At 35.0% G+C, this 27,126-nt stretch overlaps 2 protein-coding genes and 1 pseudogene across 2 annotated transcripts; 1 reads left to right on the top strand and 2 right to left on the bottom strand.

The window, feature by feature from the left end:
- Positions 1 to 722: 722 nt before the first annotated feature.
- On the bottom strand, positions 723 to 20,367 carry LOC118855003 (annotated as a pseudogene).
- Positions 20,310 to 20,798, top strand: LOC118855451 (40S ribosomal protein S25-like). Its single transcript, XM_036765546.1, has one exon. It carries the CDS (start codon positions 20,366 to 20,368, stop codon positions 20,738 to 20,740), a length of 375 nt encoding a protein of 124 aa, XP_036621441.1. The 5' UTR covers positions 20,310 to 20,365; the 3' UTR covers positions 20,741 to 20,798.
- Positions 20,544 to 27,126, bottom strand: LOC118855452 (olfactory receptor 4C15-like). Its single transcript, XM_036765547.1, has 2 exons — positions 26,214 to 27,126; positions 20,544 to 20,606 (listed from the first exon to the last, which is right to left on the bottom strand). The coding sequence occupies exons 1-2, from the start codon at positions 27,115 to 27,117 to the stop codon at positions 20,557 to 20,559; spliced, it is 954 nt and encodes a 317-aa protein (XP_036621442.1). The 5' UTR covers positions 27,118 to 27,126; the 3' UTR covers positions 20,544 to 20,556.

Below are 27,126 nucleotides of genomic sequence, written 5' to 3'. Positions count from 1 at the left end.
AATGAAGAGGAAATTAAAACAATAATTAGGAAATATTTTGCCCAATTGTATGTCCATAAATTTGACAATATTAGTGAAATTGATGGATATTTACAAAAATACCAATTGCCCATATTGACAGAAGAGGAAATCTATTCATCTATCTAATCAAGGCCTGCACAACCTGCTGACTTGCCAAAGGATTTCTGGCAGCTCATGAGAAACATAGAGGAAAACATCCTTTGGTGTGCCTGTGCCTGTAGGTTGTGAAGGCCCGATCTAATCTGTCATCTATCGGTCTCTATATCCATCTACCTAACTATCTTTGATTGGCCACCAATGGTGTTTTGGTTGGTTAGCAGGTAGTTGAGTCTGGCCAGTGAGGATTTCAAACTGCTCATGCTGCTTTTATAAAGAGGGCAAAAAAATATAAACAGGACAATATATAAGGGCAAAACAAAGTTGATTGATGTAAGTAAACTTGAGGATATGGGATTCCTGCTGCCCTTACAATATCATAGGGAGATGGGATTAGTGTGCATGGGCAAGGGTTTATCCTATCACTGACTCCTGCAGACTGGCTGGGGACAAACTGAAACCTAAACAAGGTTTGAACATGGGGTGACCCTGACTAACTCTGCACAAGTGGCTGATTTTGCACACGAGAACTGATAAATTAACAAAACTATTAAAGCATTTCTATCTTTTATCTTCATTTGAATGATTTGATTGTTAGTCATAGTTTATTGAAAAAGCAAAGTCACTTTTGTAATCCAGAGTTTCCTCATGGCATTTTTAACATCTGTATTCCTAAGGAAGTAGATCAAGGGGTTAAACATAGGAGTAGTTGTAGTTACACACAAAGACACAGCTTTATCTATGGGACATGTGACTACTGGCCTCACATACCTCAATATAAAGGGAACAAAAAGCAAGATCACAATTGCAAAGTGAGAGCTGCAGGTACAAGGGGCCTTTGCCTAACATCTGAACTATCACCCTTCAGGGAAGAGAGGATAACTACATAGAAGACAGTATGAGAAAGATTAACTGGCACATTACTCCACTGATAGCAATGACTAAAAGGCTAAGAACTTGGGTGTCCATGCAGGCCAGTTTCAGCAATGGGAACAAATCAAACATGAAGTGGTCTATAACATCAGGGCCACAAAATGTAAGATGGGCCATGAAGAGGAGTTGTATGGTGGCATGTATGGAGCCTCTGATCCAAGATGCTGCCACCAGCAGGTGGCAAACAGGAGGATTCATGATGGTCATGTAGTGCAGGGGTTTGTAGATGGCAACATAGCGATCATAAGCCATGACTACAAGGAAGATGATTCTAACACCACCAAAAAAAAATGATCTGCAAAAAGCTAAGTCAAACAGCCTTCCAGGGAGATAGTGATCTTCTCATAGAGTAAATCTACCACCATCTTAGGAACAATGACTGAAGAAAAGATGGTATCCACGATGGATAAGAGTGTGGGAAAAAAGTACATGGGTGATTTCAAAGTCTGGCTGGCAGTCATGGTTATGAGAAAGACTGTTTCCTATAATTGTGATAATATATGTGATTTTAAAAATGGCAAAGAATATTTTTCAAAGCTTTGAACTTTGTGTAAGGCCTAGCAAAATGAGTTCATTTACAGTGGTTTTATTCCCTATTTTGGTTAATCATCTGGCAAATTCCTAATTTTCCCGTAGTTCTGTGGGTTCTTCTTCTTTTCTCTTCATTTCTTCCTCTAATGAGACCCTATCTATACCTCACCTTAAAAAATCTGGTTATTGTAATTCCAAGTTGAGTCAATCATTAGTTTCCTGCATGAAACTGCTTATTCTGTTAGGGATGACTTTTATACAGTGGGAAAGAAAGAATACAGCAGCCTTAGTGCTAAGGAATGTTATTAGTCTCCCTTTCTTTTTAGAGGTAATTGTTCATAGTGAATTCCTTTCACATAACTGATTTGTGTGTAACTGAAGGTAGAAAAGAAATGAGGCAACATCATGTTTATTGATGATTAAAATCCAACAGAATAATATAACTCCTAGTTATGTTGCAAATATATATTTTACATTTTAAATGAAATTATAGATAAGGTTAATGAGTAAATGTCTTTTAAGTCAAATGTGAAGGGAGGATCTAAAGTTTGAGATAAGACAGTAGACAGAATGATAATCTTGAAGTCAGGAAAACTTTCAGGCCCTACTTCTGGATATATGACTCTGGGCAAATCTCTTAGCCTATCATTACCTAGGTATCACTTTAAATCCAGAAGCTGTAAAGCACTGGATTAACTGTACAGATAAAAGGAGATTCCTTATTAGGAGATTCATGAATCCAATGAAATCATATCTCTGGTTAAAAAGAAATAAAATATTTCAGTAAGTGAGTAATGAGAACAATAACTGATACCTTAAAGTTAACAAAATGTTTAACCAGCCTAATTTAAACCTCAAAATAATTCTATAAGGTAATTACTAGAGACATCATTCCCATATTATTGATAAAGAAGCTGAGACCCAGAGAGGTTAATTGGTTTACTCTTGTCCACCCAACTGGTGCGTGCCAAAGGTAGAATTCAAACACAAGAATCCTGGCTCTAAGCTAAATTTACTATTTATGCCCTGAAGAATATTCGTGGGAGGGCTGGGGGATTGCCTTCTGAAGAGAGCTTACTCAGTAAGAAGGAAAAAAAATGTTAGACCTGAGGCATGATATTTTTTAATAAAGGCTGAGGGGCTGGCAACTTCAATGATAGAGACATCATAAAGAGTTGCTCCCCAAAAGACTGTTAACCCTTAATTAATATGATAGTCGTTTAACCACAACTTATGGAGGGTCAATGCTCATTTTAGCATAAAATCATAGATTTAGATCCAAAAGGCAGCTCAGAAGTCATTTATGCCAGACCCATCATTTTAGATGAGGAAATTAAAGTGATCAGAGACAAGGGCCTCACCCAAGGCCACACAAGTAGCTAGCCGTATGTTGGGTTCCCATTCAAGTTGTCTGATGCTAAATCCATCAGGGTGATGGAAAAATGGAAACCTTCAAATTGATATATACAAATTTCATTATACCACCTGATTAAACCAATATATGAAAACAGGAACAGTTATATCCTCAAAATTTATTATCTTTCTATTTGAAACCTTCCAGTCATTTCAACATTCCTGTGACTCCCTAGAGTCTCCCTATACTCTCAGTCACCTAAGGTCTCAATGTTGTTTTTATCCTCGACCCTTCACTCCAAATCACCTCACACTGTTTATCAATTGTCATATCTTATTTTCCACCTTCAAAACTTATTTCAGTCACTTTTCCTCTTTTAAATCTACATACCCATCACCTACATGGGCTCATCACCTCTTTCCTGGTCTATTACAGCAACCCTCTTGTTAATTTCCGTCTGAAGTCTCACCCTACCACCATTCATACACCAATCTGCTGCCAAACGGATTTTCCCACAGTGCCTGTCTAATGACATAAAATATCCCCCTCCCTACTTCCCATTCGCCTATACACACATGCACACCAAAGAAACTCTCATTCTTCCCAGTTACTTTTCAGATCAAATATATTTAACATTTAAATAATTTCAAATGCTTGATCCTAACTTTCCATTCCTCTAATCCCTTCCATTCATTTTATTAATCACTTCTAATGCCCTGCTTGCTGCTATCAAACATGCCATCATGCCATTCCATGTCATCATTCTGGACCTTTACAGTGGTGGTCCTCCCCATATTGATTTTTTGCTCTCCAAATTTTATAAAAGGCCTTCCTATCCTCCCCTGCAACAAGTATGTGTGTGTATACATACATACACACATGTATTCTGTATATTACTATATTATATAATTATGTTTAAATGTGCACACATGCATGCATACACATATACATGCGTACATATGCACATACACTAATATGCTGCTAACATTCAACCTATTTAGTCTTGCTCATATAAGGTCTTTTGTTGATGTTTGGTTGTTTGTTTTTGTCTTCTGGTGGAAAAGAAAGACATTGACTGAGACCAGAGGAGAAAAGGCCTTGGTAATAATGCTCCTCGAGGGCATGTTGTAACACTTTTCCTAACTTTTATGCCTATCCACTTCCTTCCTTTCTTCATTACCTCCCCTCCTTTACCACAATTTTCTCCCTCTCTCCCTCCCTCTTCCTTCCTTCCTTTCTTGTTCTGTTCAACCATTGTTGAATAAAGTTTGCAGACTCTAAGAAAACCTAGGCTCATCCCTCAAAGCCCTCTCAGAAAGGGGCCATTATTCCTCTCAGTCAACAACTAAAATGTTTATTGTGTCCTTATTTTCATTTCTTAAGCCTTCATTTCAACTTAAATTGTGTCTTCACATTCATTCTTATATAATAGGATAATCAAGACAGCTTACAAATTTCAATTAAACTTAACCACAGATTTATGAAGCACCTACTATGGGCTAGATACTGTTCTAGTCTCTGGAGATTGTAAGTAAAAAAAAAAAAACTCCACGGACCAAATGTATTGCATTCTACTGGAGGGAGTATGCACAGAGAAATAAGTAGCATGGTTGATAAGATTTGATTCATCAACTAAAGATCTACCAAGTGCAAGCATTGTGATTATTATTGACTACAGGAAGAGAAACATGAAATATGGCTCCTATGATCTACAGCATTTCTTAAACTCTGACCCCATGTGGAACATCAAAAAGTTTCTGAAGTTGCAATAACCAAAAATTAAATAAAAATCAAACTAATGAATCTGAAGTGCTTCTAGAAGCACTTGTCCATGTGGCATCTCACAACTTCACTGCAGCCTTGGATCTGAACACAAAGCATATACACTTCCCACTACACATCCGCTCAGGCCATGTAGGACCAATGAAAACCTGCTGAAACTAAAAAGAGGTTGCAAGCAGAAAGTTTGAGAAGCCCTGCAGGATACCTGACATCCTGCATTTTGAAAAAAAGGCTATAATGTCTCAAATGATGGATCATTACAAATTAATTTGAGAAGGGAAGAAAAGACTCAAAATTCACGGGTGAGTGGGGAGCAGGAAAAAGATGAATAGGTGCAGAGACAGGGAGGCAAGGAATGCCAGAGTAAATGCATGATGGGAGGTGAAAGAATGCTGTGTTCAGGCAAGTACCTCTATTCTAATTTGGAAGCAAAGTAGCTACATAACAGGCCTTTTGTGATTGACCCCAGCAGACAACTGTCATCAAAACCTATAAGGATAATGAATGCAAAGTCTGTAAGTATAATGAGTATAAATATAATGAGCATTAATGATGTATACATTTAATTAAATAAATATAAACATGTAGCATGTAAACATTCAACAATTATTTATTAAGCAATTGTTTCTTCAGTGCTCAGTGATTATCAGAGAAATCTATAAATAGAGAAATGTCACTTAAGCTTTTTCAGCCTCAGTTTCCTCACCTGTAAATGGAGAAAATAGCACTGATCCAGTAGGCTTACTGTAACATCAAATGAGACAGCAAGCATATGTAAAGGGCACTCTAAAACTTAAAACCAAAATGGATTATACCAAATGAATGATTATAATTCAGATATCTGTGACATTTTTTCCCTTTATTTTCATGAAGTTAATCATTAGCAGAGGGGGGAAAAATGATTCTATTGGTGATCTGTGGTTCAACTGCTTATCTGTTAAATAATAACATCACCTAAACTGACAATGAGTTAGGGAGCTTCAGAAATAAATAGTTGGCTTGGCGTTTTAGAGTTATGTAGATCTCAGTCTTACATGTTCTGTTTCAGCTGATAAGATCTGGAGGGAGAAAAGCATGTCTTATTCCTTACAGTTAAACACACCATTAAAAATGCGAATATTTGCAAAACTTTGGCTTGCTTTGAGTTGTATTTTAAAATAATATGAAGAAACCACAACAATAAAGTTATAGTGTCATGTCATCATAACAAAATCTAAGTTCGAAGGATACTTAGGGATTCAATCTCTTATTAATCCAAAGCACTAATTGACATTAAATTCAGCTGACCCTTATTAATCACTATTTGTTAGACATTGTCCTAAGTCCCAAGGATAGAAAGACAAAAAAGAAAACATGTCTTTACCTTCAAGGACCAAATATTATTTAGGGAATGGTACAAATTGTATACAGAGATACTGTACAATTCCTTGCTGTTCCTCTAACATCATTTCCTAACTGAGAGTAAAATAGATAATTTTGATTGCATGGAATGTAAAATAAAAAAAAAAGCTTTTACACAAGCAAAGCCAATGCAGACAAGATCAGAAGGAAACTGGGGGGAAAATACAGTAAGGTTCTCTGATAAAGGCCTCATTTCTCAATTATACAGTAGAACCTCAGTTTATGAATTTAATTCATTCCGAGATTCTGTTCACTATGAGATTTGTGTTGCAAAGCTAATTTTCCTATAGGAAATAATGTAAAGTCAGAAGATAATTACCACATCTGCAAAATATATTCATATAAAAATAATTATTTATTATTTTAAGTAATTTTGTTTCCTAATGAATCTTAAATACAATAGCAATGACTAGTATACAATATAAACTGAAACTAAAACAAACTAACCTGCACTTTACCTTAGAGAAGAGTCATGGCTGGTGTGAGGGAAATGAGAGGGAGGAGAAGGAGGAGGGGGTAGGTTTATTGCTTGGAAGAGGAATCTCCTTCCATGAGAACATTGGGAATTTCAACGTTGGGAGTGTTCTCTTTTATGCTACTTTCACTAAAAGTAAGACTAACACCACTGCCTTCACTTATTTTTAATTTTTTTAGAATCACTTTCATGTTTTGACTCCCTGATTTTTTTTTTTTATGTTCCCTTCTGACTAGGAATCTATTTAACAACACTTATTTTGATGTTTTTTTCAGAATGTCACAGAAATGTGACATTGCATTATTGTTAAAAATATCCATGGCTCTCATTGCTACAGCTTTATTTGGGTGATGTTTGTAAGAGATGAGGAAGCAGTTCTGTTTCCACAGTTGGGAGCATTTCTCTTCTTCACCCTTCCCTGCAGCTTTGGCAGAGTGTAGGTTAGGTGACTGATTGGAGCTGCTTTCAATTAGACCTCTGATCAGGCAGAAACCAGGTCTCAGGGACCTTGGGTGAAAGGTCGGAGGCTTGTACACATGCTTAGAGGAGGGAATGACATAGGCGGGCGGGGGGGGGGGGGGGTGGGTTGTATCTGGCCAATGAGGAGAGTGGCGGGAGATTCGAGGGGAGGGTCTATAAAAGGACTGGCGTCCATCTGAGCCCTTTGTACTCCCCTTGCTATGCTCAGGGGATGTACCCATTTATTCAGACTGAATAAATGTAAAATATAATTAAAGTGCCCCCAAACCCTACCATTTGGGTGGTGTCCTTTCTCATAAAAACAAATAATAAATGCTTTTTTCTCATTTCTGGCTCAGACTCCAAACTCTTTATTGTGCCGTTGCACACATTTTTCAACAAAATTTTGCACTTTTTCCCACATCTCATACACCTCCCTAATCTCACTTGACATGAGGGATTCCTCTGACCTTTCCACCTCCTCCTCATATGAGGCTATTTAGGCAGTATACTGACCTGAGGTTCCTTTATATGACATATGAAAGCAAAAAACAAAACAAAACAAAACAAAACAAAAAAATCGTTGCCTCAGTTGAGCATCATCCCTTTGCAAGCTATTCAAGCCCAAACATGCTGTTCATTATGAGAATTTTTGTTCATCCTACAAGACAAATTTTGTGAAAATTTTTTCCTCATCCAGGGAAGCATACATAAACCAGGTTACTCGTAAACTGAGGTTCTACTGTATAGAGAGACAAAATCATAAGACTACGAGTAATAAATGGTCAAAGAAGATGAACAGACAGTTTTCAGAAGAAATCAGATCTTTTATAGTCATATGAAAAAATGCTCTAAATCAGTACTGATTAGAGAAACGTGATTTAAAACAATTTGGAGGTACCACTATCAGATTGGTTAATATGATAGAAATGGAAAATGACAAATGGTAGAAGAGATGTGAAAAAATTGGGACACTAATGCACTGTTGGTAGTGTTGTGAACCTATCCAACCATTCTAGAGAGCAATTTGGGCCTATACACAAAGGACTATAAAGCTGTGCATACCCTTTGGCCCAGGAATATCACTTCTAGGTCTGTATCCCAAAGTTATCAAAGAAAAAAGATAAAGGACCAGTACGTACAAAAATATTTATAGCAGCTCTTTTTGTGCTGATGAAGCATTAGAAATTGAGGGGATGCCCATCAACTGGGGAATTGCTAGACAAGTTATGGTATATTATTGTTGTGATGGAACACTTTGTGCTATAAGAAATGATGAGCAGGATGTTTTCACAAAATGTGGGAAGACTTACATGAACAGCTCTAAAGTTAAGTTGGGAGAACCAGGAAAAAAATTGTACAAAGTAATTACAGATATAATATAGAATAATCATCTGTGAATGTCCTAGCTATTCACATCCATACAAAGATTCAAGACAATTCCAAAGAAATTATAATGAAAAATCCTATCCACCTCCAGAGAGGGAACTGATAAATTCTGAGTGCAAATTGAAGTATATTTTTCCTTTATTTTTCTAGCTTTTTTCAAGCATGGCTAATGTGGAAATATGCTTTGAATGAATTCATATATATAATTGACATCCCATTTCATACCTTCTCAGTGAGTGGTAGAGGGGTGAGAGGGCGTGATAAAATTTGGAACTCAAAAGAAATTTTAAAAGAACGCTAAAAATAAATATTTTTTTTAAATAAAAAGAAGAAAAAAGACAAAGTTTTGGTTATGGATATGGATCTGAAATTTTATTAATTCTTTAATTTTAAAGCAGTATTCCTACTTGTGTTCTCTTAATGAATAAGCTATGTAGAAATCCTCCCCTCTGGCAAAATAATGGTCCCCTCTCCCTCCCTTCACCTATTCAGGACAACCAAGAAAAGTAGCATGGAAATGTTGTGACCCATAAGTCAGTAATCTTATTTTGTGAAAATTGTATATCTTTTTAATGGTTAGCAATCTAATTTTGAAAGGGTGTTATGAAGAAAACATTTGTAAACCTCAAAAGTCTATGGGCATGTGAATTTGTGCAGTTGTGTAATTATTGCTATATTTATTTAACCACAAGGTGTCACTAACAGACATGACCTAGTATTATTCTGCAGGAAATCCCATGAGCTGGCAAGTTCCAAAGTAACTTTGACAGTTATATTTTCAGATGCAGTGAATGAAATTGCTGAGGACTTATAATTCTCAGAAAATTAATGATTTAGAACAACCTTTATGGACAACTGGTCTGACTTAGTAGTCTAAACAACATAACAACATCCGATTAATATTGTCTTGTGTTCCTCCCATACCAGGGACACTGATTATCTCTTGACTTATGAAGTTTCACTTAACTCTAGCATTACAGCCTTTCCATAATGACATACATGGGAACAAAAAGACATTGTTAATTCAGGACATCTTATTTCTAATTCTTATGCTTCGCACAGGCTCTTCCTCATGCCTGAAATGCATTCCTTCTGCAAATCATTTAATGATCTTTAATTTCCCTCAAAGTTCAGCTTGACTCGCTCCTTCCAGGAAGTGTGTTCTGATCCACCTACCTGCTGATGTCCCTACCTATTAGAGATTGTCTATAACTTGTATTGTTGGAAGTATCTCTGTACCCTTGCTTTTCTTGCTTATTCCTTTGAATCATTTTCCCCAGAAACAAAAAGTACGCCAGAGAAAAGGACTCATCTAGTCTGGTCCATTTATTCCATAATCCAGCACCTAACCAACCTGGCAGTAGTGGAGTTTTTTTGTTTTGTTTTTGTTTTTTTTAAGGTAAGGACTATTTCACACGTATATCTATATACTCATTGCCTACCAAAATGCCTTTCACTTAAGTTCTCAATGAATGTTTGATGAAAGAATGAAATCATGTTTCAGAGGCAATGTAATAATGCTGGACTTTCAGTGAGAAAGACCAACGTTTCAATCCTAATTCTAATGCTTAGTAGTTATTTAACACCAGGCAAATCATTTAATTTCTCTGTCTCAAGCAATGTTCTAGGACTTATCCGATTTTATATGCCTTGTGCTATGGAGGCTGCTGGAAGGATTTCTAACATGAGAATAAATATTATGATGAAATTGCTCAAAGCTCAATATTCATATTTATCATACTCATTGTTCCTATTATATACTAAAATTTCTGACTCTACCACTTATTAACAGCATGAACTTATGTCAAGCACTTAATATTTCTTTACAAAATGTGGGTAAGAGAAAGAACATAAGACATACAAAGTTATCCAAAGTAGTTTTTAAAAGTTATAAAGATTGACAATGAGGTGAATCAGAATAAGCAGAATGAAAGAGATTATATCTTATCCTGTGCTTTAAAGAAAACTGGGGAATCCCAGAGGCAGAGGTGAAGGAGAAAGAACACCAACAGACCCACAGAATCTCAGAATTTCGGAGGAGGAAAGACCTCAACATCTCAGTAGTCAAACCTATATCGTTAAAGAATGCTCACTATCACGTACCTGACCAAGGAATATCTAGCCTCTGAATGTAGAACAATGAGGGGAATTACTCCTTCTCCTGCTCCTGCTCCTCCTCCTCCTATTGTTCTTCTTCCTTCTTTTTCTCCTCTTCTTTTTCCTCTTCCTTTTCAACATCTTCTTCCTCTTCCTCCTACTCTTCTTCCTTCTCCTTTTCTTCCACTTCCTCCTTCTTCTTTTCCTCTTCTTCCTCCTTTTCCTCTTCCTCCTACTCTTCTTCCTTCTCCTTTTCCTCTTAATCTTCTTGCTACTCCTCCTTCTATTCCTCCTCCTTCCGCTCTTCCTCCTCTACCATCACCATTGCTACTATTATGACAATGAGTGCAATGGGTACTCATACTACCATACAACCCTGCTACTACTACTACTACTAACACTATCACCTACATATCACTATTCTGATTCCCCTAACATGATTCTGTTACAATTGTTGAAAATATTACTGTCTAGAGCCAAATACTGTACTACAGAGGAGGTATGATAAGGTCAGAATACTGTGTAACTATACCTTACCTGTTCTTAGAAGCCAAATTTCTCTTGAGCCACTCTAAGATTTCATTACCTTTTTTGTAGTTATGGATATGTCATATAATCGCCATATTGAATTTACAATTTATTAAAATCTGTAGATTTTTTTTAAAAACAGAACTTCATATCTAGCTATGCCTCTTTGTTGGTACATTTTTAAAGGTGATTTTAGTATAATATCACCCAAAGGCAGGACTTTACATATAGCACTATTGAATTTGATCTTGTTAAATTCAGCCAGATGATGCTCTAAGCAAACTAGATAATTTTGAATCCTCACTTTGTAGTACTGTTACTATTCTAAGTATTCCTCTAACCCTTGTTTAATCTGAAAATCTGACAGACTTACCATTTATACTTTATCTGAATCATGATAACAGTGCTAAATAGCACAACTCCAAACAAAGATCCCTGGAGAAACCTGCTGGGCTCCTAATCTCAGGTTGAAATGGCACAATTAACAGTATATCTTGATCAGCACTACCAAACCACTCATGGCTCCATCTGATTATGTTATCATTGATCTTCCACACAAGAATTAAAAGAGACAATTGATCACACATTTTGCTAAAATCGAGATTAACTGGATAAACTATATCTTCAAACTTCCCTCCATTTACACATTTAATAATCCCATAAAAATAATAGAAAATAAAAATTTTCCCATATGTCTCATGCAGTTGAACTACAGAATGTGTGCCTTGCCTTCCATCTCTGACAGTCTCTTATCTAATTGTACAGGCAATGTGGTAGATTGAAATTTATGCTGGACTTGGAATCAAAAGGCTTCCTCCATGTTTTCAAGCTTGTAAGGAGCAAATCTACAGATTTGAGGACAGTCGCTTAGGGACTTTAGCATTTAGTATCCTCATCTGAAATACATGGAGATACACTAGATGACCTCTAAGTACATATCCATCACATAATTGACAATGCTACGGAGTAAAATTGAAAAAAAATTACATTTTTAATCAGGCAATAAAGACCTATGAGCAGCGGGATTTTTCAGTGCAAAACGTTAGGAATTCCTTTATATTGGGTGATGTTCTTTTGTTAGACATTATCTTATTTTGTATTGGGGAGGAATCTCTTATAATTAACACACTTAAAGAAAAATCCATAAAAGAAACAATTGTATCACTGCATTTAGGGAATCAGTCTATCGCATGACGATCTGGAGCCTTAGTTATCAAAATGTCTGTACCTAAGAGGTCAGCATTGAATTCTCCCAAGCTACATGCTCTTGGAGAAATTGGTCTCCTTTTAGATGCACAAGCGTTGTTTCTTTTCCAATCTATGTGACCATAATTTGCCAGCAAGTGTGCAACAGTTATACTCAGGGACTCACAGTTTCACTCTCAGGGTAAGAGTGGCCATTATGTTTTACACTGGATTAGAAGCCAAAATCCCAACCATTTTACTTTCTATTATTTCAACTTTGGACAAAACCCTTGATTTCCCAGAACTTCAGTTCCTCATCAAGGAAAATATTCAATTGGAAGGTATCTTTCCTTTCTTGCTCTTCTGACAAGCTTACCATTTGTCGGACTGGGTAAAACTGGCACTGCTCCAAATGAAGAGTGAGAATTGAAGTGGCTGCTATAAGAACCCAATACCTCATGTAAAACCCCACCTCAGGCTGTGAAGAAGGATTTGAATTATCATACACCACTTGAGTTGGGAAAACAAGAAAAAATAAACCTCGGGAGTTTGAGAAATAGTTTAGACACTGCTCAGCGGAGTTTGTAATAAATCATATCTCAGCTTCATGAGGAACCTCATTCCAGAAAGACAAGTAGTTAAAATAATGTTCATCTTGTGATGAAGGTGAAATGTCAAGGGCATCCAATAATTACCTGCTGGATAACAATTGCATTAAATACTGTTTCATTTTTGCAGTGGTGTCCCATTGAGAATGTCTCCAGTGACTGGTGACTTAATCAGCATGTATGAGGTAGGAGAAGAACATTAGCTGAGTCAGGTAAAGTTGGTAGTGGTAAGAGGAAAATCAGCTCATAATTTCCACTAGCTAATTAGTTGTTATATCAAAAAAGCAGACATTTGAATAAAATATTGTGGCACCCATGAAATAATCGTGAAATTGATCAATCCCTACTTGTTTTAGAGAATATAATGCTAAACATATTCCAATGGCAGAGGAAATACTTGCTGTATCAGCAAAATATGATCCCCACTGGCAAGACTATTTGCCACCAACGAACCACAAATACTGATGTCCATAGGGATGATTCTTAACTTTCCCTTTGTTAATACGTTCATAAGACCCAGAAAATAATCCCTCAATATTTCTCACCTTTGGAGTAATATACCAAAAATATTTCTGGATTTGGAGTAAGAGAACTTAGGAACAAAACTCAATTCTGCTATATATAACTTGTGTAATTTTTCTTTGGTCAACTCATCTCTGTGGGCCCAACTATTCTCATTTATAAAATGAGAGAAAAATCTTAAAATACATGGATGATCTCTAAGGCTCCTTACAGCTCAAAATCCTATGAAATTCCGTCACTTTTGTCTGAATAAGAAAGAGTACATTTGTTATCTAATTTGAAAGGTATAAAAAGATCTTGTAACTCCTAAACAGCTGCTACAAACACACACATATCACAATGACTGCAAATCCTCCAAGTAAATGTTATTATTATTATTATTTTAGTAATAATAAAAAATAATTGATAATGTTAATAATGTTATGGACACATTAACCAAAGGAAACTTTAGAATCTCTTCTATGGACTTCAGTATTTGTGGTTCCTTGGTTTCAAATAGACTTGCTAGAGGAGCTCAAATTCTGCTGGGGCAGCAAGGATCTCCTCTGCCAGGGAAACATCTCCAACTTGATATTATCTGAAAGGAGTGGGGAATGCTTTATTTTACTAGAGTAGTTTGTCTGCATTCTCATCATCACTAATATTTGTGATAACAATATTAAAATAACACCTATAATCTTCCAGGCACTGTGCAAAGTGCTTTACTAATATCATCTAATTTGATTCTTACAGCTCTGGGTGGGGTTTTTTAAGACCAGTTATTATCCTCATTTCACTGGTAAATAAACTAATGCAAATAAAGATTAGTGAATTCTCTGGGTTCACACAGCTAGGGCGTGTCTGAGGACCTGTTTGAACTCAAGTCTCTTGGACCCCAGTCTTGGTACTCTATCAAGATTTTTAACTACTACAGTTAAATGTTAATATATTAAATTAATTTTAAAAAATAATAAAAATGAATGTCTTAATATGTTGGGTCCCTGCAATCTGTGTGACTTCTGGCAAATCAAATCAAATATATGACTATCCAGGGCATACCCATTATGTCAAGCTCATTTTCCCATTTTTTACCTTATTTGGTATTTGATGTGAGATGTACCTTGTTTCAAGTTTTCCTAGCAATTTTTGTCAAATGGTTAGTTCCTGCCCAAAAGCTTGGATCATTGGATTTATCGAATGATAGATTACTATGGTCATTTATTTCTACTTTCCATTGAGGACTTAATTTATTCCACTGATCCGCTACTCTATTTCTTAGACTTTATACCATGTTCTTCCCATGATTACCACTTTATAATATACTTTGAAATTTGGTTTTGCTAGGCTGCCTTCCCTCACATTTTTTCCCCATTGACTGTTTCAATATATATACATACATAAGCACATATGTGTGTGTTTACACAAAATATACACACGTGTGTATACATATATGTACACACACATGTGTGTATGTGTGTGTGTATTCCTTTTGGTCTTCCAGGTGAACTTTGTTACTACTTTTTCTAGCTCTAGAGCAATTTGGATAGTGTTGCTGGTATGACACTGAATAAATCAATTAATTCAAGTAGATTAGTCATTTTTATTATACTACCTCAACCAGAGTAAATGTAGCTATGAAATTAAAAGACCATAGCTCTGTGGAAAGAAAACTATGGCAAATCTGGACAGTATAATAAAAAGCAGAGATATCACCTTTCCAACAAAAGTCTATGTAGTCAAAACTAGGTTTTTTTTCCAGTAGCAATGTATGGTTACCAGATTTAGGTTATGAGAAAAACCGAATATCAGAGAATCAACTCTTCGAAATTGTGGTGCTGGAGAAGACTCTTGAGAGTTGCTTGGAGAACAAGGATATCGAATCAGTCAGTACTTAAAAGAAATTAATTCAAACTTCTCACTGTAATGACAAATACTGAACTGGAGGTTAAATACTTTGGCCACAGAAGGAGAAGACAGGATTCACTGGAAAAGACTCTGATGTTGGGAAAGATTGAAGGCAAAAGGAAAAGGGGACATCAGAAGATGAGATGGATAGATAGGATCATGGAAACAATGCACATGAATTTGGACAGACTTTGACAGATAGTGGAGAATAGAAGGGCATAGAGTGGTATAGTCCATGAAGTCACAAAGAGTCAAACAGGACTGAGGGTCTGAAGAACAGGAAGATTCATAAATAATGAATATTTCTCCAGTTCATTAGATCTTCCTTTATTTGAGTGAAAAGTTGTGTTGTGGGTTTTGTGTGTGTGTGTGTGTGTGTGTGTGTGTGTGTGTGTGTTTATATACTCCTTGGTTTGTCTTGGCAGATAAACTCACCTAATTTTTATTGAATTTGCAGTTGTTTTACAGGGAATTTCTGTATCTACTCCTTCTGAGTTACGGTAATAAGTAGAAACACCTGTGATTTATATGGGATTATTTCATGTCCTATAACTTTCGCTAAATTTGTTTAGTGTCTCAATGATTTTCTTTTAGTTGATTCTTTAGGCTTCTCTAAGTATACCATTATATCTTCTGAAAAATATAATACTTCTATTTATTGACTATTTTTATTCCTTCAATTTCTTTTTCTAGTCTTATTGCAATAGGTAGTATTTTAAATACTGTATTGAATAATAATGGTAGTGATCATAAATATCCTTGCTTCACCCTTGATCTTATTGGGAAGACTTCTATTTTATCTCCATTATGGATGATTATTAGTCTTGGTTTTAGAAAGATAATACATATTATTTTAAGAGAGACTTCACTGAGTTCTATGCTTTGTAGTATTTTTTTTAAATAAGAATGAGTGTTGCATTTTGTCAAAGCTTTTTCCGTATCTATTGAAATAATTATATAATTTCTATTGTTCCATTATTGATATGGTCAATTATGCTTAAAGGTTTTCTAATTAAGACCTGCTCTTGTATTTCTGGCATAAATCCTACCTAGTCATACTATATAATCTTTGTGATGCATTTCTATAATTTCCTTTTAAATATTTCATTTAAAATTATTGAATCAATATTGAATAGGTAAGCTGGTCAATAATTTTCTTTGTTTTTACTCTCTTCATTTAGGTATTAAAGTTATATTTGTTTCAAAAAAGATATATGTGTGTATAAACATAGACATATGTGTGTATGTGTATACATGCATACATATACATAAACATATAAATCTGGGCCACTTATGTTTTTATAAGTATTCTTCTATTTTCCTTAGATTGTCATTTTTACTGGCATATATTTGGGCAAAATGACTCCTAATAATTGCTTCAATTTAATGTCCATTTGTCCTTTTCTTTTTTGATTCTGGTAATTTTGCTTTCTTCTTTTTTTTTTAATCAAAGTAACCAATTATTTGTCTATTTTATTGTTGTTTGTTTTTTTTTCCCATAAAACTAATTCTTAGTTTTATTTATTAATTCAGTAGGGTTTTTTGGTTTGTTCTTTTTTCTGTTTTTCTTTTTTAATTTCAAATGCAGTGATCTCACCTTTGTCTTTCAGGATTGCTATTTTGGTGGTTACTTTCAGATAATCAATGTGTTCTCTTTTTTTATTTTTTTAAGTTGCATGCCCAATTCATATATTAACTCTTTTTTCTGTTTGATTGATGTACATCTTTAGAGATGTGAAATTTCCTCTATGTACTGTTTTGGCTGCATCATATAAATTTTGCTATGTTATCTCATTGTTGTCATTATCCTTTTTGTTTGGTTTTTTATTTTTTTTGGAGGGGAGAAGGCAGGGCAATTGGGGTTAAGTGACTTGCCCAAAGTCACATAGCTAGTAAGTGTGTCAAGTGTCTGAGGCCAGATTCAAATTTAGGTCCTCCTCACTCCAAGGCCGGTACTCTATTCACTGTGCCACCTAGCTGCCCCCATTATACTTTCTAAAGTTAATTTATTTATTTTAAGTTTCCAATATTCACTTCAATAAGTTTTAAATTTTATTCCCCTTCCTCCCCTTGCCTCTCCCCTAGATGGCATGCAATCTTGTATGGACTCTATCTATACATTCATATTAGACATATTTTCATGTTTCTCCTTCTTTCTTTCTTTCTTTCCCATATCACTCTGAAGCACCTAGATTGGACCACAACAGGTCCCTGTACAATCTCCACTTAATGGCTAAATTTTGGGCTCCCTTAATTTAGAGTGAAGGTCAACGGTAACTGTTTCTATTTTGATAAGCAATCCTGAAGGTCTTCCCCTCTCAGTCGGATTTTTTTTTTGATTACAGGGCCCATTCCTTGACTCACTTCATAAAAAGACCTATTTCCTGAATGGCGTTACCTCATTCAACATGAGAACCCGAAAAGGCCTTAGCCTGAAAGGAACAGGGTCTCCCAATGCATCCTGAGCCATCTCCTGTCTTCCTAATGAATGTCAGGCCACTGGACCCAGATGGCTCAGGAAGAGAAAGGGAGGCTGGTGATCTTGCACAGCCCTCACTCACTCAAACCAAATTCAACTGCAAATCATGTCGTCATTTTACTGATGCCATGGTCCTCTTCAAAAACACAGGACAAATACAATTTTCACATTAGTCATGTTGGATAGAAGAATTAGAATGAATTGGAAGGAAGTATGAGAAAGCAAAACAAAAACAAAACAAAAAATAAAAGAAAAAAGAAAAAAATCTGCTTCTCTCTGCATTCAGACTCCATAGTTTTTTTCCCTGGGTACGGATGCCATTTTCCATCATGAGCCCTTTGAAATTGTTTTAGGTCCTTGCATTGCTGAGAAGGTCTAAGACTATCAAAGTCAGTCATTGCACACTGTGGCTATTACTGTGAATAATGTTCTCCTGTTTCTGTTCACTTTACTCAGCATCAGTTCATATATGTCTTTCTAGGTTTTCACTAAGTCTGCCTTCTCATCATTTCTTATAGCACAATAGTATTCCATCACAATACCACAACTTGTTCAGCCATTCCCCAATTTATGGGTATCCCCTCAAATTCCAGGTCTTGGCTACCACAAAGATAGCTGCTATTAATATTTTTATACATGTGGGTCCTTTTCCCATTTTTATGGTCTCTTTGGGATATAGCCTTGGAAGTAGTATTGCTGGGCATAGTTCCAAATTGCTCTCCAGATTGCCTGGATCAGTTCACAACTCCACCAACAATGAATTATGTTCCAATTTTCCTGCATCCTCTCCAACATTTATCATTTTTCTCTTGTCATGTGAGCCAATATAATAGGTGTGATGTGGTACCTCAGAATTGTTTTGATTTGCATTTCTCTAATCAATAGTGATTTAGATCATTATTTCATATGACTATAGATAGCTTTAATTACTTCCTCTTGAAACAGCCTGTCATATCCTATGACAATTTATCAATTGAAGAATGACTTGCATTCTTGTAAATTTGAATCAGTTCTCTATATATTTAATAAATGAGGCCTTTATAAGAGACACTGGGGCAAATATTCTTTCCCATTTTTCAGCTTCCCTCCTAATCTTGGTTGCATTGGCTTTGTTTGTGCAAAAACTTTTCAATTTAATGTAATCAAAATTATCCATTTTGGATTACATAATGTTGCCTATTTCTTGTTTGGTCATAAATTCTTCCATTCTCCATAAATCTGGCAGATAAATTTTTCCTTTTTCCTCTAATTTGCTTATAGTATCAGTCTCTATACATAAATTGTGTACCCATATGGACTTTATTTTGGTATAGTGTCAGATGTTGGTCTACGTCCAGTTTCTGCCATACAATTTTCTAGTTTTCCAGAACTTTTTGTCACACAGTGAGTTCTTATCCCAGAAGCTGGGGTCTTTGGGTTTATCAAACAGTAGATTACTATAGTCATTGACTACAGTGTCTTGTGTACCTAAACTATTCCACTCATCTACCCCTCTATTTCTTATCCAGTACCAAGTAGTTTTGAGGATTGCTGCTTTTTGATACAACTTAAGATCTGGTATGGCCAGGGCACCTTCCTTAGCATTTCTTTTCATTAACCTCCTTGATATTCTGGACCTTTGGTTCTTCCAGGTGATTTTTTAATTGTTTTTTCTAGTTTCTCTCTCTCTCTCCATATATATCTATATATCTATCTATATATCTATCTATCTATATATATATATTTGTAGTTTTATTGGTGGAACTGAATAAGTAAATTAATTGGTAGAATTGTCTTTTTTTATTATATTAGCTTGGCCCATCCACTTGCAACTGATTTTTTTAGCCCTATTATTTAGGTCTGACTTTATTTGTGTGAAAAGTATTGTGTACTTGTGTTCATATAGTTCCTGAGTTTGTTTTGGCAGGTAGACTCCTGCATATTGCATAATGTCTACAATAACTTTCAAAGGAATTTCTCTTTCTATCTCTTGCTCCTGGGCTTTGTTAGTAATATATAGAAATACCAATGATTTGTGTGGGTTTATTTTATATCCTGGAACTTTGCTAAAGTTGTTTATTATTTCAATTGTTTTTTACTTGATAATCTAGGATTCTCTAGGTATATTATCAGATCATCTGCAAAAAGTGATAACTTAGTCTTATTTTTGCCTATTCTAATTTCTTCAATTTTTTTTTCTTCTATTGCTAATGCTAAAATTTCTATTACCATATTGAATAACAATGGTGATAGTGGACATCCTTGTTTCACCCCTGATTTTATTGGAAATGCATGTAGCTTATTTCTATTACGTATAATGCTTGGTGATCATTTTAGGTAGATACCACTTATCATTTTAAGGAAGTCCCTTGTCAAAAGCTTTTTCTGTATCTATTGAAATAATCATATGGTTTCTGTGAGTTTTGTTGTTGATGTGATCAATTATGCTGATAGTTTTCCTAATATTAAACCAGCCTTGCATTCCTGGAATAAATCTTGCCTGGTCAGAGTGTATTATTCTCATGAAAAGTTGCTTTTTGAAACTTTTTGCAAATATTTTATTTAAAAATTTTGCATCTAGCCTTTCTGTCCTACATCTTAGCTTGGAGGCGGCAGCACCAGTAGTTCCTTGAAGCCTCACCATGCCGCCCAAGGACGATAAGAAGAAGAAAGATGCTGGGAAATCGGCCAAGAAGGACAAAGATCCCGTGAACAAGTCTGGGGGCAAAGCTAAGAAGAAGAAGTGGTCCAAGCGAAAAGTTCGAGACAAGCTCAACAATCTGGTTCTGTTTGACAAAGCAACATACGACAAACTCTGCAAGGAGGTCCCCAACTATAAACTCATCACCCCTGCAGTAGTCTCAGAGAGACTGAAGATCCGGGGTTCTCTAGCCCGAGCAGCCCTCCAGGAACTGCTTAGTAAAGGTCTGATTAAGCTGGTTTCCAAACACAGAGCACAAGTGATATATACCAGGAACACCAAGGGTGGAGATGCTCCAGCTGCTGAAGATGCATAAAATGGTTCAACATTTTTGTGTATATTTTCAAAAATAAACTAAAATTGGACTAAAAAAATTTGCATCTATATTCATTATGGAAATTGGTCTATAATTTTCTTTATTTTAACTCTTCCTGGTTTAAGTATCAGTACCATATTTGTATCATAAAATGAATTTGGTAGGACTCCTTCCTCACCAATTTTCCCAAATAGTCTATCTAGTATTGGAATTAATTATTCTTTAAATGTTTGATAAAATTCACTTGTAAATCCATCTGCCTCTGGAGATTTTTTCCTAGGGAGTTCATTGATGGCTTGTTCAATTTACTTTTCTGAGATGAGGTTATTTAAGTATTTTACTTCCTCTTCTTTTAATCTGGGCAATTTATATGTTTGTAAATATTCATCTATTTCACTAAGATTGTCAAATTCATGGCCTGCAGTTGGGCAAAATAGTTTCTAATTGTTGTTTTAATTTCCTCTTCATTGGTGATGAATTCAACCTTTTCATTTTTGATACTGGTAATTTGCTTTTCTTCTTTTTGTTTTAAATCTAATTAACCAAATATTTATCAGTTTTATTGTTTTCTTCATGAAACTAGTTCTTCGTTTTATTTATAAGTTCAGTAATTTTCTTGAGTTCAATTTTATTAATTTCTCCTTTGGTTTTCAGTATTTCTAATTTGGTATTCAATTGGGGATTTTCAATTTGTTCTTTTTCTAGCTTTTTCAGTTACATGCCCAATTCATTGATCTCCTCTTTCTCTATTTTATTCATTTAAGCATACAGAGATATAAAACTCCCCCTAAGTACCACTTTCACTGTATTCCATAAGTTTTGGTATGTTGTCCTATTATTACTATCATCTTTTTTTTGGAGGGGGGAAGTCAGGGCAAATGAGGTTAAGTGATTTGCCCAAGGTCACACAGCTAGTAAGTGTGTCAAACATCTGAGACCAGATTTGAACTCGGGTCCTCCTGACTCCAAGACTAGTGCTATACTCAGTGTGCCACCTAGCTGCCCATCAAATCAAATTATTGATTGTTTCTATGGTTTGTTGTTGTACCAAATCATTCTTTATGATTAGATTATTTTGTTTCCAGTTAATTTTTAGTCTATTTTAACATAGCCCTTAATTCAAATAATTTTATTGCATCATGATCTGAAAAGGATGCATTTAATATTTGGACTTTCTGCCTTGGATTATGAGGTTTTGATACCCTAGTACATGGTCAATATTTGTGTATTTGCCATGTACCACTGAGAAAAGTATACTCCTTTCTATCCCCATCCAGTTTTCCCCAGAGGTCTACCATATCTGCCTTTTCTAAAATTCTATTCACCTCCTTAACATCTTTCTTGTTTATTTTGAGGTTAGATCTATCAGGTTCATAGAAGGGGAGTTTGAGGTACCCCACTAGTATAATTTTGCTGTCTATTTCTTCCTGTAACTCCCTTAACTTCTCCTCTAAGAATTTGGATGCTATACCACTTGGTGCATATATGTTTAGTAATGATATTACTTCATTGGCTTTGGTACCTTTTAGCAGGATAGAGTTTCTTTCCTTACCTCTTTTAATTAGATATCTTTTTTACTTTTTCTTTGTCTGAGACTAGGGTTGCTACCCCTGTTTTGTTTTTGTTTTACTTCAGTTGAAGCATAGTATATTCTGCTCCAACCTTTTACCATTACCCTGTGTGTACGCCCCTGTTTTAAATGTGTTTCTTGTAAACAGCATATTGTAGGATTATGGATTTTGATCCATTTTGCTATTGACTTCTGTTTTATGGGAGAATTCATTCAATTCACATTCACAGTTATAACTGCTATTTGTTTCTTTCTCTCCATCCTATTTAAACCCTCCCCTTTCCTTTATGCTTTCATTGCTCCCTTCCGCCTTTCCCTCCTCAAAAGAATTTTGCTTTGACCACCTCCTCCCTCAACCTTATGTTTTAAAAATATGGAGAATGGCAATTAGTCCTATATCTATATATCTATATAGATCTATTTGTATATAAATATATAGAAATATATGACTAATTGCCATATATATGTTTATATATCTTAATACTCAATTCATATTGAGAAATTTGATAGATTATTTTCCCATTCAACCACTTCCCTTCTTATTCTAACTGCATTGATTTTGTCAGTGAATAAGCTTTTCAATTTCACATAATTAAATTTTCATGTTTTATATTTTGTAATTGCCTTTGTTCCTTGTTTAGTTGAAAATATATCTGTTATTCTTAACTTTGTGAGGTATATGGCTTTTTGCTTTTTTCTTTTATTTTTGGTAGCATGATCTTTAATATTAGGACCTACTTTCCATTTGGAATATATTCTAGAATATGGTGTATAAGGTTAGACTAAGCTCAATTTTTGAGACTTTTTTGTCTATTCCAGTTTCTCTAGATGTCTTAATTAAGAAGTTCTTTTTTAGTTTTTTTCTTTCTCTAATACTGAGTTATTAATTTCTATTATTTCTAATTCTCCATTGCCAATTCCTCTTGATTTTTTGTCATATAATATTTATGACTGATGCTTTAGAATATAGTTTAAGCTCTCTAAGTACTATTCCCCTTTCATCATTAACCTTTGCCTCAGTTCCCTTAAGATTCTAGATCACTTGTTTTTCCAAACAAATTTTGTTGTTATTTTATTAAAATCTGCAAAATATCCCCTTGGTAATTAAATTGACACAGCATTAAAAGTATAAATTAACTTTAGTAGTATTGTCGTATATATTTTATTGGCATGGCACAGCAATGAACACTAAATATTCCTCCAACTATTTAGGTTGTACTTTTGTATTTTTTTTCTTTGAGGAACACTGTGTAATTGAATCTATTGTGTGTGTGTGTGTGTGTGTGTGTGTGTGTGTGTGTGTGTTTTAGTAGAATAATCTCTAAATGCTTTATGCATCCTGTAGTTTTGTGGAAGAGGTTTCCCTTGTCCATCATTTGCTTCATGGATTTGGTTATTGGGATGCAGAAATGCAGTTGATTTTTGAAGCTCTATTTTGTAGCCTGAAATTTTGCTGAAGCAATTGTTTTAAATAGTATCTTTCCTGATTTTCTGGTATTTTTGAAATATATCATCAGGCCAGTTTTATATCTAATTTACCTATCTTTATATTTGGGATTACATTTTCCCATCTTATTACTGATCCTAGAATTTCCAGGAGGAAAAAATTACACAGTAAATGTAATATTCAACATCCTTGCCTTACTGTGTTATTTATCACAAAAATTCTGGTGTATCCTCATTACATATGATATTTGCTTTTGGTTTTAAATTGATGAATTGATTCTCTCTCTCTCCATACACACACACACACACACACACATATATATGTATATATATATATGTGTGTGTGTGTGTGTATATGTGTGTGTGTGTATATATACATGTGTGTGAGTATGAGTACGTATGCTCTATATTTATTCCATAGAGATTAACATAATTGAATGTCATACTTTTGCAAAGGATTTTTCTTTATCTAATGAGATGAATATGTTGTTTGTTTGATGTTTTGGTTTTTAATATTATTAATTTAATTCATGATTTTTCTAACATTGAACCATCCTCTCATCCCTGCTATAAATCCAAACTTGGTGAATGCTTTCTTGGATAAAAAACTCATTATCTGACATTTTTAAATTTAGTATATTTAGTAATGCTTAAAATTTAAAAGGTAATGAATTGACATTCATTAATGATATTCATCTAGAGTCATTTTCTTCTGTGTTTTGTTATTCCCTGGTCGAGATATTAGGACTATATTGATTTTATGAAGTAATTTTGGAAGGACATTTTCTCAGGTGCTGTATATATGTGCATCTATGTATGTATATTTCTGTAATATATAGATATAATATAGAGTGATTACTACATATACCTGATATATATTATTGTATGTATAGCTTGTATATACTTATATGTATATTTTTTTAACTTACTATATGATGGTGCAAAATTTATCATGATTTTCTTAAATGTCCACAAGCCACGCATTTTAAAATATATTTATGTTTTTGTTTGTGTCTTTTCTTTCCTCCTAGCAATCAGCATTAAGGCTACTGGTCTAATCTTAGAACACTTTTTTTTGTTTCAAAATGGGGTTACCTTTACCCACTACTCCCAGAAAATCTTTGGTGTTTATCAAGAATCATCAAAGGTAACTGACAGCAACTAAACCATCACACATATAAGTCCTTCTAGTACGTTAGATCTGATCCAATAAGGCTGAAGACATGAACAAATTACAGCAGTTAAATGCTGTCTAATTCAATAAAATATTTTAGAATTCATTTTCCAAGTAAGCTTTGTTTGGTGATTAAATAATGAAGGGAAGAAATGATTGGTTGTTGAAATGATGAAGGCTGATGAAGATGCAGGCTGATGATGGAGCCCCTTTTCACATGTCTCATCTTTCAAAGCATTAACTTTTTGAGACTCAGAGGGACAAAGTTTTAATTTGTCATTTTCTCCTTGTTCTCCTTTATATAAGCATTTTTGTCAAGAATGAAATGGATTCCTAGACTTAATTCTCAACCTCTTTGAAGCTACTAAAAGACAACCTGCTCATACTTCCCTTTATTAGAATCAGTCTACACCCATACCCTCAATCTATTCATTATTTCTCAAGACTCCTCACTGACTTTATAATTTAAGTGGTGTTGTTCCAGAATTTTATGTCTAACATATTCTGCTTTTCTACCCTCCTAACAGGAACAGTGGACATAGACAGAGGCTTAGGACGGAGTCTTTCTCTGCTCTCACCTTGCAAAGAAATACTCCCATATTGTTGGCTTTTAAGGATTGAAAAGAGCCATCCATGCACCAGGAGTGTGAAATATTGATTCTAGACTGAGCTCACTTCTAATGTGGCCATGTAACCTTCGCAAGTTATGTCAGTATCCTCGGCCTCAGTTTCCTCTTCTTTAATATCTATTTGTCTTGGCTATCACCAAACCAAGGACCATCAGAATTAGAAACAATCTCAGAACCATTCTCCTATAGCTCTTACTTGTACAAGAATCTCTCATTTCCCAGCCTGCCCATTGCAATTGGAATAAGTATGTTACAAAGTGTTTCCTTATAGGAAATACTGTTTGTTTCTCTGTTAGTTCTTGGAAATTCAATTCTTGCCTTAGAAGATGTTGATTGTTAGGATCCACTCTGAGATTCTGTGTTTTATTTTAGAAATTTCCCTTCCAGTCCTGAAATTGATTATTCTGTGTTCTTAGCTTTTATTTTTTTTTAATAGCTCAACCTTCTGCATTATATTCTCTAAAATGCCTTACACCTAAGTCTGGTTAATTTAACTTAGACTGGTTAATTAATCTCACTTGCATTAATATGTGCTTTATGTGGAAAATTATCTTCTAGATTGTTGGGAAAAATCCTCTTTAACTCCCTTTCCTACAGAAAAACAATATTAGTCATTTCAAAATCTTTATTTTTCATAAGAAATTGTTGTTCCATTCCAAAACTTCCTCATAGCATTCTTCACTTCTGTGTTTCTAAAAGTATAGATCAAAGGGTTTAATGTGGGAGTAATTATGGTATAAAATATTGCCACAGTTTTGTCAAAAGAAAGAGTAGAAGGAGGCCTTACATAAATAAATATGCATGGGACAAAAAACATGACAACAACTGTGATATGGGAGCCACAAGTAGAGAGCGCTTTGCGCCGTGCCTCTAATCTGTATGTCCTCAGAGAGTGCAAGATGACTCCATAAGAAACAAGCAAAATCAAAAAAATTATTGTACAAATCAACCCACTGTTAGCCACAACCATAAGTCCAAGTACATGAGTGTCAGTGCAGGCCAGTTTCAGTAAAGGATACAAGTCACACAAAAAGTGATCTATCACATTGGGGCCACAGAAGGGTAATGAGACAATGAAGATCATTTGGATAGTGGAATGAAGAAAGCCTCCTACCCAGGCCACCCCCACCAGGAGTAAACACAGGTGTCTACTCATGATGGTAACATAGTGCAAAGGCTTGCAGATGGCTACATAGCGGTCATAGGCCATGGCTGCAAGGATGATCACCTGAACACCTGAAAAGAAATGCTCTGCAAACAGCTGTGTCATACACCCTCCAAATGTGATAGTTTTCCTCTCATAGAGTGAATCCACTATAACTTTTGGAGCAAAGGCAGATGAGAAGCAGGCATCCAGGAAGGAAATAAATGCTAAGAAGAAGTACATGGGTGAGGCCAGAAGAGAGGGACTACAAATGATTGTCACAACAATAAATAAATTTACCCCCAGACCTGTGAGGTAGAAAAAGAGAAATATTACAAATATTATTTTCTGAACATCTGGATTCGGTGAAAGTCCCAAGAAGATGAACTCAGTCACTTGGCTTTGATTATCCATAATTAGGTG

The sequence above is a fragment of the Trichosurus vulpecula genome, chromosome 6, assembly GCF_011100635.1.
Source record: "Trichosurus vulpecula isolate mTriVul1 chromosome 6, mTriVul1.pri, whole genome shotgun sequence".
Taxonomy (NCBI): domain Eukaryota; kingdom Metazoa; phylum Chordata; class Mammalia; order Diprotodontia; family Phalangeridae; genus Trichosurus; species Trichosurus vulpecula.
Note: the sequence above shows the minus strand (reverse complement) of the source record. Positions and strands in the feature narration are given on the sequence as shown.